The sequence below is a fragment of the Salvelinus sp. IW2-2015 genome, unplaced genomic scaffold (assembly GCF_002910315.2).
Source record: "Salvelinus sp. IW2-2015 unplaced genomic scaffold, ASM291031v2 Un_scaffold1123, whole genome shotgun sequence".
Classification (NCBI taxonomy): Eukaryota; Metazoa; Chordata; class Actinopteri; order Salmoniformes; family Salmonidae; genus Salvelinus; species Salvelinus sp. IW2-2015.
In genome coordinates, this window is record NW_019942738.1 from 241365 (window position 1) to 256064 (window position 14700).

At 42.5% G+C, this 14700-nt stretch overlaps 1 protein-coding gene across 2 annotated transcripts; it reads left to right on the forward strand.

Annotated features, from left to right (window-relative positions):
- The first annotated feature begins 4070 nt into the window (after positions 1–4070).
- On the forward strand, positions 4071–14667 carry LOC112069794 (erythropoietin-like). 2 transcript variants are annotated; one of them, XM_024137167.1, is made up of 5 exons: positions 4071–4146; positions 10254–10384; positions 10910–10996; positions 11192–11356; positions 12826–14667. In XM_024137167.1, exons 1-5 carry the CDS (start codon positions 4131–4133, stop codon positions 12967–12969), a joined length of 543 nt encoding a protein of 180 aa, XP_023992935.1. In that variant the 5' UTR covers positions 4071–4130; the 3' UTR covers positions 12970–14667. The 2 variants fall into 2 exon arrangements, with proteins under 2 accessions (XP_023992935.1, XP_023992934.1); XM_024137166.2 differs by lacking the exon at positions 4071–4146 and adding an exon at positions 4220–4619.
- Positions 14668–14700: the final 33 nt, after the last annotated feature.

Here is a 14700-nt window from a genome sequence, read left to right on the forward strand (position 1 = left end):
ACCTAACATAATCATTTGGTGTGCTTTCGTCGTAAAGCCTATTTGAATTCTGACATGTTGGCTGGATTCACAACAAGTGTAGCTTTAATTTGGTATCTTTCATGTGTGATTTCATGAAAGTTTGATTTTTATAGTAATTTATTTGAATTTGACGCTCTGCATTTTTACTGGATTTTGGCCAAGTGGGACGTTAGCGTCCCACATATCCCAGAGAAGTTTAATTAACATTTAACGTCATATATCTAAAAAAGTGTAGTCAGATTTTTTTCATATTCGCAGATGTAGCTTAGACCTTACTTTACATCATCTAAGGTTTCTGACACAACAAGTTCTTGACTACAGGGTATTATATAGAAAAATAGTTAATAGAATGGGCCTATCCCTTCATACCACTGCAATTGAGCTGGTACACCATTGAAATGTAATTCAAATGTTAACTTCTAATTACTACCACAAAGATCGCCACCAGTCCACCTAACACCGAACATCAACTTAAATGTGTATTCTATTATTTATATTTATATGATTTCAACAGGTTTCATATTGAGGCTTGATAGTATCATGTAAAAGAGCAGATGTTCCCATTCAAGTCAACATTCTCTGATGTGTAGATCTCCAACCATCTTTGTGGTACCATTTGAAAGTTGAAATTTCCATTTGATTCCCATTTTAGTACATTTATTAGCCAAAACACAACACCAACCCTGTATTCAAGAACATGTTGTCTCCAACACCAAAACATCAGATGATCAAAAATAAGGTCTAAGCTACAATGTATGCAAAAAAGAAAAAATCMGAATTTATTAGTTTTTAGATAATTGACGTTTAATGGTAAAAAATGACAACAATTTTTTTTTTAACAAACATTTTTTTTTATAAACAAATTTTCTAATAGTTTGACAACCCTGTTTGTTAGTTTTTAAATGATGTCAATGTCAACCGTTTAGTTTTGAAGACATGGATGTCTCATGGTATGGTGGGATAAGCAAAACAGCTCAACTTTGAGCACCTTTATCACTTTAATGTTTTGGCATTCAGTTCCAAAAGTCACTTTCTGAACACTTCTACAATGGGCAAATAAGAATGGAAGGTTTAGTTCAGATCAAAAGGGGTGCTATCAAAAAGTGATTGAATTCAAAGGGATTTACCCTTAAATGACTTGTGTAGTTTGAGTAATTTACCCAGAAGATGTTTCACAGAACACTGGGCGTATTCTTGTAGACCAGTTGGCCCGTGGTGCCCGAGCATAGTGGCTGTGTGTGTACGTGCATGTATGCGTGTGGGGGTGCATTTACAGTACGTTTGTACAGTATAGAATGTATGTGAACATGTATGTGTCTACAGTATCGGGTTTCCCTGTATTTCTTTAAGTAAGGCAGTATGATCCGCTAAGCGTCAGTGACACCTGATAAGGCACATTCAAACATACCACTACTTCCTCTGTGACGTAAAAGGATCTCATAGTCCGCTAAAAGGGGAACTCTTTAATAGGCCTTCTATTATTCTAGGAATGAAGAGGAGTGATTCAGTCATCCTACAAAAACTACCTTCAGAGTGTACAGGACTACTAGGGCGGAGTACTTGTTTCATTGTAACTAACACAAGGGAACTATACCAGCAGGAAACGTTTCTAAGAATGCCATCTGCAAACATGCATCAAATACTATACGTACTATAGGTCAAATACTATGCATACTATATGTCAAACGATTTGGCGGCGTTCTGAGCAACAACCATGTCATTACGGTTTCTTAATGAAACCATATATAGTCTTATAAAATGTAGGGCTTATGTACAAGGCTTTATTCAATAACCCAAGTCCAAACCAGAAGGAAACTATTTGGACCACCTTCTGTGATTGGCTGTATATCAAATCAGGGTTTTGGTCTATATCCAAATGAAAACTATGTTAGCCCATTGAGCTAAAGCCTAGACATGTATCTAGGGGAGCCAACACAGGACCTCAGGTCTTACATCACGTGAGAGAATATTAAATAGTGTTTTACAGTGCACACTACCAAATTAGGTCTTCTTGTTTGACCATGAATATGTTTTTTTTTAACCCCCACCACCCCCCAATATCTAACATGTTGATGTTGAATGAGAAGGGGATCAGCTCCTACATCTGAGAGCAAAMAAATTGACATTGGTCCCCCTATTGTGCTAATATGTCACCTGTTTCTGTGAACGTGCAGGACAGTGACCAACATACACTACATGACCAAAAGTATGTGGACACTTGCTCGCCGAACATCTCATTACAAAATCACGAGCATTAATATGGAGTTGATCTCCCCTCTGCTGCTATAACAGCCTCTACTCTTTCGAGGCTTTCCACTAGATGTTGGAACATTGCTGTGGGGGCTTGCTTCCATTCAGCCACAAGAACATTAATGAGGTCAGGCCTTCTATTTCATCCCAAAGGTGTTCGATGTGGTTGAGGTCAGGGCTCTGTGCAGGCCAGTCAAGTTCTTCCACACTGATCTCGACAAACCATTTCTGTATGGACCTCGCTTTGTGCACAGGGGCATTGTCATGCTGAAACAGGAAAGGGCCTTCCCCAAACTGCCACAAAGTTGGAAGCACAGAATCGTCTAGAATGTCATTGTATGCTGTAGTGTTAAGATTTCCCTTCACTGGAACTAAGGGGCCTAACCTGAACCATGAACAACTGCCCCTGACCATTATTCCTCCTCCACCAATCTTTACAGTTGGCACTGTGCATTTGGGCAGTTAGTGTTCTCTTGGCATCCGCCAAACTCAGATTCGTCTGTCAGATTGGCAGATGGTGAAGCGTGATTCGTCACTCCAGGGAACGCGTTTCCACTGCTCCAGAGTCCAATGGTGGGGAGCTTTAAACCACTCCAGCTGACCCTTGGCATTGCACATGGTGATCTTAGGCTTGTGTGCAGCTGCTCGGCCATGGAAACCCATTTCAGGAAGCTCCTGGCGAACAGTTCTTGTGCTGACTTTACTTCCAGAAGCAGTTTGGAACTCGTAGTGAATGTTGCAGCCGAGGACAGACAATTTTTACGCACTTCAGCACTCGCCGGTCCTATTCTGTGAGCTTGTGTGGCCTACCACTTGGGTGTTGAGCCATTGTTTCTCCAAGACGTCTCCACTTCACAATAACAGCACTTACAGTTGACTGGGGCAACTCTAGCAGGGCAGAAATGTGAACAACTGACTTGTTGGGAATGTGGCATCCTATGAAGGTTCCACGTTGAAAATAATTTGACTGCCTATGTATGTTTATGAAGATTGCATGGCTGTGTGCTCGATTTTATACACCTGTCATCCACGGTCTGGCTGAAATAGCCGAATCCACTAATGTGTAGGGGTGTCCACATACTTTTGTATATATAGTGTATTTGGACAGGYACRTCGGAGGGCTCCAAGCCTCCCCACCCCCGRCACGCGTGGCTGTGTCTCCTAGACAGCAAGCTACAGGTCGGGGAGACAACCGCTAGCGACTTGCGTCAACAAAACTGGGTGGGGGGTGTTTGCGTCTCAACAAAGCTCTAAGATGTTGACGCTAAAGGCCTCTGAGGAATGCCATCAACAGGCAAATAACGGCATTATTAAAGTAACAATCTAGGACAAGGCTATTTCATTTGGTAATGTTCTAGGCTGTCAGCGCACCATGGCGCACCGGCACTTCTGGCACACTTGCATTACAGGATTCCAAAGAATGTCACTGTGTCCAGTGAATCAAAAGTGAGGAATATTTTGATCTATTGTTTACAATGTTATTTCTGTAGAAATTGTAGTCAGCCAAGTGAAAAATGTGTACAGGGGATCAGAACATTTGTGAATGGGAAGTCCCTGCTTGCTTTTTTATAACATTATTTACATTTGGGGACTATTGTTTGAAAACATGGATATTATTTGGATGACAATATAATAGAAATAAATGTCCCAAAACAAAGGAAGTCGTTCAGATAGTCATCACAYGACAATGTAACTTTATTTTCATTGTCATCAATTTAAAAAAAATCTCAGTTGTAGAAACACCTACCGGATAGCCCAGGGACAATCCATAAAAGAGCTTCGGGTTGCAATTAGTGGGCAATAGACGGGCCAATGTGCGAAACGGCGAGGATCCTGTGAGGGACTATGCAGATTCCGATATGGAGTTGCCACCCAGTGAGTAACTAGTAATGCTTTAGTTTTATTCTACTGAAGTTGAATATTTTCATGGTTTGGCAAAGGACGACCTGAGTTGACGTTTTATAGCTCTTGTCTGTGTTGATGCGTAGGCCTGAAGAGCGTGCGCTCATCCCAATCGGCTGTATGGCCTTATCGCTTTGCTGAGGGGAGGTAAATACGCGTTTTAGTGACTTGCCAAAGCAGTGATGAAAAGCCTGATAGATCGTTGCTCCGTAGAGGAGGCTACTGTAGCCTATATTTGGCTCTGACTGGTAGACGCACCTACAGCACTAAGCTCCTCACATTCAGCACCTGGAGAATGAGGACCAGTACACTGGGCATGGTTGGGAATTTTTAATGGACGGATGGCTTTTGCATGTTGAGGAGTGGGTGAACAGATGTTATTATTTCGCGCAATGTGTTTAAACGACACATCACTGCTTTGCGAATGTTCCACAATTCAAGTCGAGGTAAGACCGTTTTCTAATTACTTTGTATGCTATAAACGAAATAGGCTGCTATAGTCACATTTTCTGATACGACTAATAAGGAGGCTATACATATTATACAGCCCAAATAATGTGGAGCCTACATTCTGTCGATGTGCCCTCGGGCAAGAAACGTAACCATAGTCGCTCTGAATAAGAGCGTCTGCTAAATGTAAATATCAGCATTTCAACCACGTTTTAATTTTGGCTTTCAAATGATGCTTTCCTACGGGAACTTTCTTACAGTAAAAGTCGTTTATTTTCACATCTAGGTTTTGACAGAGAATGGGTCAACTACGTGCGTAAAGTCCCCTATATCAATAGTCTAGTGAGGCGAAGCGTGGACGCGCAATATCTCCGTGGTTCCAGCTCAAACAGTTTTGGATTTTGTGTCGTTTTTAAAAACACATTTTATTGATTGATCGGTTGATTTAATCAGAAGGTACTCATGGTTGACATATGCACAGTACTTTTTACCCATGACCTTTCCATGAGTACCAACTCAGTGGCCTTGTGGTTAGTGTCATCCCTGAGATTGGATGGTTGAACTGATGGATTGGGGGTAAAGCCCTGCCCTGCGATAGACTGCTCAGTATCCTGTCCAGGGGGTATACTTGTACATCCAGCTGCCTCAAGCTACAGACAGAAACAGGAGAGAGGCTCCTGCCCTATGTGCCGTTCCGGCTCTGACAATGCTACTTCTTACTTATCATGAGTAAGGGGATGGATGTGTTTCCTGTTAGTTAACTGTAGCATGACTGCAATGTTGAGGCAGCAAGGAAGTGACAGGCTTCGAGTTAATGCTGATTAATGTGGGTGAATGGGATGACTTTACATTTCTCAAAGGATGATTTAACAGAAAAAGGATTTCCACAGAGGAAGTTAAGGATTCCACCCTTTGACTTTGCATTACATTGGGATTCCTCACAGGAAACGATGTCATATCAGTGTGACCTGCTTGCTGATTWCTCACAACTTTGCACTTTCAGTCTAAGAGACAGGCTGGCAGTGTAGTATGTTGTTATACATCATATATCTGTCACTCTTCCCAAATGAAGTGTTGAGTTCACCTTGAGAATGAACCAATGTCATGTAGAAGTAATTTGATTTATTAAACGTCAAGCGTAGGAATCGTCTCAAATCGTCTCAAATCGTCTCAAAAGAGAGCATCACTGACAGCTAGGTAACCTTTGAGAGATTAATCTGCCACACTGTGTCTGGTGCTTGCCAAGGTTCACCATCAGTGCACAGCACAGAACTAGACCCTGGAATGGCAAAAAATAGAAGTCAAATCTTGGCATTTGGTGCTGCTGGCACTGGTTCTGTTACCTTTCACTTTGGCCAACTTCCTGGACTCCAGAGTCCCTGTGCTCAGCACGTGACTGGCAGGCAGGCAGAGTAGTCTATGGGTCAGCATTGCAGAGTCAGTCAGTGAGGGAGTCTGGGAGTGAGTGTGGGGGCATAGGGAGGACACGCAATCAGTCTCACACGTAGGCCATGGCAAAGGGCAAAGGTCGGAGGGTCACACTAATCAACATAGTGATTGAAAAGTGTGGAATTCAGACATTCAACCCTAGGGGAGGTCAGTTATGAGGTTGGCTATGCTGCTCTTTCCAAACCACCTACAACCTCTCAGACTGGAATGGGGTGTAAGGTGATATGAGTGTAATCCATACTTTTGTTTGTCTTGTCATTACATTGRGTCCCTAAGTACCACCCACACACACACACACACACACACACACACACACACACACACACACACACACACACACACACACACACACACNCACACACACACACACACACACACACACACACACACACACACACACACACACACACACACACACACACACACACACACACACACACACACACTGTTGCTGGCCTAATTTCTTTGTCTCCAAAGGCCAGCGTGGGGTTCCAGTATGTGACACAGATAATCAGCATTACTTTAGAAGCATGCGACCATATCACCGCAGCCAGTGCTTATAGCTGACTTAGTTATGACTAGGGTTGCAAAGCTACCGGTAGTTTACCAAAGTTACCGGAACCTTTAGTAGTTTTGGTAATTAACAGAAAATATATAGCAATTTATTGTAACTTTGGTCATTTATACTTGATTTACTTAAAAAAAAAAAAAAATCATATAAAGCATTCATTTTTTTTTAATATCAGACCATGTTTCCAATGAGTTTCTAATAGATGGACAATGTGGTTATTCATAAAACATATAAAAACAAAAGTGTGTTTTTATATGTTTTATGAATAACCATTTTTTTCACATTGTCCAAATCAGGAAATTTAAAAAAACAATACGCTAAAACCCTCATATTAGACACCAATGGTATTCACTAAGTTGATGGGATAATGTTTTATAGCTTTGTCATTCAAGTTGTTTGAAAATCATCTTATATAATTATTCCATATACACTGAACAAAAATATAAATGCAACTTGTATCGTGTTGGACCCATGTTTAATGAGCTGAAATAAAATATTCCAGAAATGTTCCATACGCACAAAAAGCATATTTCTCWAAAATGTTGTGCACATTTGTTTACATCCTTGTTGGTGAGCATTTCTCCTTTGCCAAGATAATCCATTCACCTGACAGGTGTGGCATATCACAAAGCTGATTAAACAGCATGATCATTACACAGGTGCACCTTGTGCTGGGGACAATAAAAGGCCACTCTAAACTGTGCGTTTTTGTCACACAACACAAAGTTTTGAGGGAGCACGCAATTGGCATGCTGACTMCAGGAATATCTACCAGAGCTGTTGCCAGAGAATTGAATGTTAATTTATCTACCATAAGCCGCCTCCAACATAGTTTTAGAGAATTTGGCAGTACGTCCAACCAGCCTTACAACCGCCGACCACGTGTATGGTGTCATGTCGGCGAGCGGCTTACTGATGTCAACGTTGTGGACAAGTGCCCGGCCTAATGCACTGCCCCACYTCGCAAGGATCTGTACACAATTCCTGGAAGCTGAAAATGTCCTAGTTTTTCCATGGCCTGCATACTCACCAGACATGTCACCCATTGAGCATGTTTGAGATGCTCTGGATCGACGTGTACGCCAGTGTGTTCCAGTTCCCGCCAATATCCAGCAACTTCGCACAGCCATCGAAGAGGAGTGGGACAACATTCCACACGCCACAATCAACAGTCTGATCAACTCTATGTGAAGGAGAGGTGTCGCGCTGCATGAGGCAAATGGTGGTCACACCAGATACTGACTMGTTTTCTGATCCACACCTCTACCTATTTTTTTTAAGGTCTCTGTGACCAAGAGATGCATATCTGTATTCCCAGTCATGTGAAATCCATAGATTAGGGCCTAATGCATTTATTTCAATTGACTGATTTCCTGATATGAACTGTAACGCAGTAAAATTGTTGAAATGTTCATGGTACGTTTATATTTTTGTTCAGTATATTTTACATGTGATGAGGCCACACAAAGAGCCAGAGACAATTACAGACATCTATCAAAAATTGGAAGTACCCAAAAGAGCCACTAGATGTCTTGTGATAGATTACATAAATCCTTGAAAAATGCCAAAATTCTGGTAGTTTACTGGTAAACGTAGAAAGTTCCCAGTAATATACCCTCCCTAAGTATGACACAGGGGACAACACAGACAGATAACATAAAGGGGTTTTATGTACACACAGGGTGAAGACCCTGAGAGAGGGTTAGGGTTAGAGGGGGCATTTCCTCTTTGACCCTTAAAAGGGATCTCTGTGAGTCCTCTTTGTCCTCCCAACAGCCAACATTGTTTTTTAAAAACATCAATGGCCTAAGAAAATCTTTTGTTATCTGAGTTTTAAAAAAAAAATCTTGGTTGATAAGCCAACTTTCTATGTTTAGACAACTAAAGGCTAAACCCAAATAATTGGCAAACATTTTACTCAACCTTGTAGAATCGTTTTGGGGAAACGGCTGCAGAGGCTACCAGTGCTCAGCCTGACACGAGGCAGCCTTGGAGAGCTGTCTGTAATCTGTAGCATTTTACTGCGTCATACAGTCAGGCTGCAGTGAAAGAGCTCATTCAGCATGATGTCCATATTCCTATTTATTATGGATCTCCATTAGCTGCTGCTTTGGCAGCAGCTACTCTTCCTGGGGTCCAGCAAAATATAGGCAGTTATATGACCTGAACAACTCCATTGAACTGTCATGTGTAACACATAGGGTTTACCACAATTATTATGGAACAGTTTTCACTAGGAGAGGTGCGTGCAAGACTGAACACGTGGAAAGGCCGGGGGTGTATTCATTCCGCCGATTATGTTGCTAAACATTTCTTAAACGTAAGCAAACAGAATGAAACGGGGAGGGACTTAACTGATTTGCCAAATAAAAAACTCTCGTTTTCCTCTGTTTGCTTCCATTTGGTTCTTAAACGGTAAACGATTTCCATAATGCATACATCACTGTTGAGCCCATTTTTACCAGGCTGTCACTAGAAATACCACAAAACGCATACACTCTAAGAACACACATGAGCCAATATGCGTGAAGTTCAGGAATACATAGACGGCAGATTTCCACAAAAGCACTGTTATGTGCTGTGTACAGTAGCATTGTGCTGGAATACTAGCCACTCTGTGTGTCCAGGACCATGTCTGATCTCATGTTCWGGATGACGGATCACAAGTAACCTTGATCCATTGCGTTGCTTGCAGGTCAAGAATACCAAGTAACACCCAATTCAAACAGTTATTCTTCTACAGTGTAAATGAAATAATCTTGGCCTGAATAGAACAACACTAGTTTGTCTTGAGTGAAGAGGCAAGCAGTGGAGAACATAGTTACAGTAGTGTGCTGAGAGGCCCAGCCCGTGCTACAGCAGCACGGTCAGAGCTAGAAAGAACAGTTCAGACGTCAGAGTATGGGTTTGACTTAGGGTTAGCTCCTGTGACTGGGTGGTTAGTATGTTGCTCCTAGGTTCACAGGGGGTTTGCAAAGGACCAGGGGATGGGCTCAAAATATGYGGCAAGGAGATGGAGGAGGGGATGCTACAGAAGATGGGAGGCAGGGAAAAGGGATTCAACTTGGGACTGATGGATGTAAACYGAATTGGGAGAGACTAATAGAACCAGAGAGGTCTGGGTAGAGAGAGGTTGACACCTACATGCAATGGCTAGCATACATAGCTCCAAGCCAATGGCATGTATTTAATGAGAGTTTAAAAGCCTGAACACAACTATTCATTCATTGGCATATATATATGAAGAAAGACATTATTTGCATCAGTATTAGTAGTGTTGGAGCTCCTTGTGTAGTGATACAACATGCAATATGACTCCCTGCTAAAATACAGGTTAAATAACATCCAGAGTCCCCCTTGTGGTCAATACTAGTGCCAGAGCATGATTGCATTTGACTCACCCAAATACAGACACATGTAGTCTATACGTAATTAGTCAGCCTTGCTCAAATCCACCCCTACCCCTTAGATAACATGTTTTCCATATTGCTTATGGGTTAAGCTACAGATTGTTTAATTGGTTATGGCTGATAATGGTATGGAGTGTTGATAGTATGTTTGCTGAAGCCCCTCTGTGTGTGTGTGTGTGTGTGTGTGTGTGTGTGTGTAGGACTCTTTACGTTGCTGCTGATGCTGTTGGAGTGGACCAGACCAGGCCTACCGTCCCCCCTGCGGCCGATCTGTGACCTGCGGGTCCTAAAACACTTTATTGAAGAGGCCAGAGATGCCCAAGCAGCCATGGTGAGAGACACACCACATCCATGTCTGGTCTAGTCTGGTCTGGTCTGAGCCCTTATTGATAAATCGTCTAAAAGTAGGAGTGCTTATCTGAGATCACGGCCCCCTCCCCCCTTTTCAATTCTTTATAATCTTATGGCTCAGACACACCAATAGCGTTTGCTGGCCGAGAGTACTCTGAATATCATTTGTGAACTGAGTGTGCACTGATTTTACATGTAGAGTCGCATGAAAAATAACGGCAGTCGGACTTCTACAGCAGGTGCTCCATAAAACACAYCGCAGGCGCTAGGCAGACGAACGCGAGATCCACATCCGGTGTGATTTGTGCGAGCTTTAAGAGGAAAACTGATCCTTGATCAGCATTCATATTCACCCTTTATTAATACGGGCCCTGGCCATGAACTGGTGCTATTTACAGTGATAGTCATAGTGATAGTTACATTTCATCTCACACATCTCTCATTTTCTATACATTTTTCCTTGCCCCGTTTCTTTTCTCCATCCATCCCCCGCTCCCTCCCTCAGCTGACTTGTAAAGAAGGATGTGGTCTTCCAGAGCCCGTCACTGTTCCCCAAACCAAAGTAGACTTCAGCGTCTGGGAGAGGAAAAATGTAAGTAACAACAGTCTCCCTCTCTCTCCAAGAAGAAGAACCAGTCTACCTAAGAATGTGCTCTACCGCTATCAGATCAGCAATATATCCTGTTAACTCATTGCAGAGCCACATAGAGAGAGTTTGGCCATTGAGGTTTCAATCTAAATCACTGGTCAACTGGGCAACTATGTCTGTCTCTGTGTGTTTTTGTAGGCACTGGAGCAAGCTCAGGAGGTACAGTCTGGCCTGTGGCTGTTAAACCAGGCCATTGGCTCGCTACGAGCCTCCGTCACCAACACAGCGCTGCACAGCCACATAGACAACAGCCTCATAAACATCTTCAGAATAGGAAAGGTGCTGCGCAGCCTCAACATCCAGGTGAGCCAGGTCAGGGAATCAAAGTGCAAGGGCTTGTGGAAGTTGCTATTGCAGACAAGCATAGGAATGCATAGGAATGAATGGTCACTATCTTAAGTTKTTTTTGGGCCCTGTCCAGATGCATTCCTAGAGACACGCTATGTTTAACCTGAATGACCCAGTTACTACTATTCCCACACAGTGGTTGGAGCTTGCTGCTGATGGATAGTTGTGTTATGCTGACTGTACGCTCTTCGGGGAAAAAAGGTGTTATCTAGAACCTAAAAGGGTTCTRCGGCTGTCCCCATAGGATAWTTCTTTGAAGAACCCCTTTTGGTTCCAGGTAGAACTCTTTTGGGTTCCATCTACTGTAGAACCCTTTCCACAGAGGGTTCCACATGGAACCCAAAACGGTTCCACATGGAACCCAAACGGGTTCTACCTGGAACCAAAAAGGGTTCTTACTGGAACCAAAAAGGGTTCTCCTATGGGGACAGCCAAAGAACCCTTTTGGAACCTGTTTTTCTAAGAGCGTAAGGGACTGTTAGGTAGAGAAATTCAGAGAATCCCCTCGGGGGCGGTGGTTCTTACAACCACACTCACATCCACCAGTGAGGTGGGGCACTAACAGGCAGGCAGAGTTTACCGGGTATACGCCAAGGCCATGGAAAGACTAAATGAGCTCCAGTCATTCCATCTGTGCTTTCAGGCTCAAGGGTTACTGCAGAGCTTTCATAGTATAGACATCAAACAAACAGCGCCCTAGGCTTGTACCCTGGTGAAATACTGCTGATATTCCTTCATCATGGGAATATTTTTTTAAAAATCTTTCCATCCAGTCTAGTGTCTAGTGTAGTGTGTCATTTTTWAAATATTGATTTCATGGTTGTGTTCATCAGGGTACACCATAGCAAAATGTTGTACAACGGAAAAAGAAAACAAGCGCATCTTGGACAAGTTCWGATGGAATCTCCCGTTTCACGCCGTTTCGGACAGTTTTCTTCTGGTTTTTGCCAAGTGAACAAAACCCAGTAGGCTACTCCATTTTGTGTATGCTGACCAGGCTTGGGCGATATACCGTATACTGGGGTATTTAGACATACCGACGGGGGGCTCTGGTAGTGCGTGTTATGCCACTGCTTATAACTAAATTAACTATCTAAGATATGCCAAATAAATTACATCCAACTCAGGGCTCCAGCTATGCATTTGGTTTGCTAACTTGCTAGCTAAGTGGCTAGATGGCAAGATCAAGGTTATTGGTTACAGCAGAGACCATCAATCCCCTCCTGGATTAAGATCCATGTTGCCGAAATACATTTTGTGTGTAAAAAAAMAATATATATATTTTTTAAGAAAGAGCGCCCCTTGTGTGCACATCCGGTAATACCATATACCACGGTATGGTACAGAAACAATATGATGGTAGGAACATCTAGATACCGTTCAACCCTAATACTGACATATTTCTTCTCCTGTCTTCCTGTCAGGAGTGCACCCCTCCAGCAGGAGAAGTGTCTAGAGGAGAGGAGACATGGCGGGTGTCGTCTGCTTCAGAGCTGCTCCAGGTCCACGTCAACTTCCTGCGAGGCAAGCTGCAGCTCTTGCTGTCCAACGCGCCCGTCTGCCACTAGGGCGGCAGCTGATTGGGGCTCTCCGAGGCGGGGCCGAGTTGATTGGAGCTTCCCGAGGCAGGGGGTGGGATCTGACACTATTGACCCTGCTTGTTGCCAGGTAGAACTCTAAAAGATGAGTGTGTGGACCAGATCTTCACAGGACAGAATGAAGCTATATGAACAGAACAGTTCCTATTGGACTTTAAAAGGAAAAGAGCAGGTAGCACCTTGAACATGGAGATGAGGGAAGTATGTGGTTAAGAAATCACACACCGAAAAGGAATGGGGCCTACAGAATACACAGCCTCCACAGCTCTTTAATGGGCACTCTTCAGCACTTTGTGTGTGTCTGTATGTCTTTTAGCATGAGTGTGATTCTGTGGCCCTTACTGCAATGGAATGTGAGTTCTCATCGCCAAGCCTGCGTTATCGACGCAGATTGCACATGGTGACACCTAGTTGGAGTTCTACTCAACTGTCATTGACTGCCTATCAAATACCAGAATGAGGGGACCTAGCCTGTACCACAAACTCTTCAAACACCACCTGCCTCGTTCTTAACACACAACACTTTTCCAACTGCTGTCTATCAGTGTCCTTATATGTATTTTGTATTGCTTATGTAATTACTTATTTATAGAGATTTATATTTTTACTTTTAAGCTCCAGTTACTGTCATGACTATAGTATTATGAGAGATATACTGTAACTAGGAGCTAGAGACCACAGTTGAGCTCTAACGATTGACCATAATTACTGTATACCACCACTGAACATTGTTGTTAAGATATTTGTACAAGTCAATATCCAACTGTTCACTGTCTGTTACCCTTTGTAGAAGAAATTATCTGTGTGTTTGTATGTACTGTATGTGTGAGAGAGTACCTGTATGAATGAGTTTTATACGACTCCTTATAACCCTATTGAATGGACTAGAGGGGGAAAAAGCAGAGTTTCAGTCGGTTGAAGGAGGAAAAGATTGGGCGGAAGAGGGAGAGGGGGCTTACGTGAGAACTCCGAAGCTATGCTGTGATTATCAGTGTCTGGTTAATGCAGACCAGCACTCAAATAGAGCTTCGACGCAGATAGCATGACTGCCAGGAAAAATATTGATTGGTTCTCATGATGAACATCCTGCATGCCTCTCTCTTGCCTTCATTCAAGCAGCAGCCAATCACACGCAATCCTGGGAACCTTTGGAGTCGCTGACGTTGGGGATTCTTCCAATTTCGGGATTCGTTTTTTTCTCCTGTGTTGTTTTGTTTCCCGTATTAAAAGTCTTGCAGTCACAGTGCAGCTGTTTGTACATGTTTTTTCCTGTTTGTTTCAGATGTTTTGTCAATTCTATTACACTGCCATTTGGTATTTAAATACAAAATATTATTCTTAGATTAAAAGGATGGATGAAAACAACGTAAGAGGAAGTTTGTCTGTGTGATAAGTGCCTCTCTTTTGAAGTCCAGATATATCTGGTGTTGAAAGAAAGCCTTGTTTTGGGGTTGCATACTTAGCAACAGTTCAAATTAATTCAGGTAGAAAACATGTGTWTTACATTTCAAACTCAAATCATGGTTCAATAGTTTCACATACCTAAAACATGCATTGTGCAAATGAAGCATTCTATTGTCACCTAGTGGAAATTCACTGTTACTATACCTGAAAAAATGACTGGATTATAATTTTGCACTTTAATGTTTTATTAAACAAACTCCAGTACTTTTCTCTATTTTATGGCACATAAAAAAATGA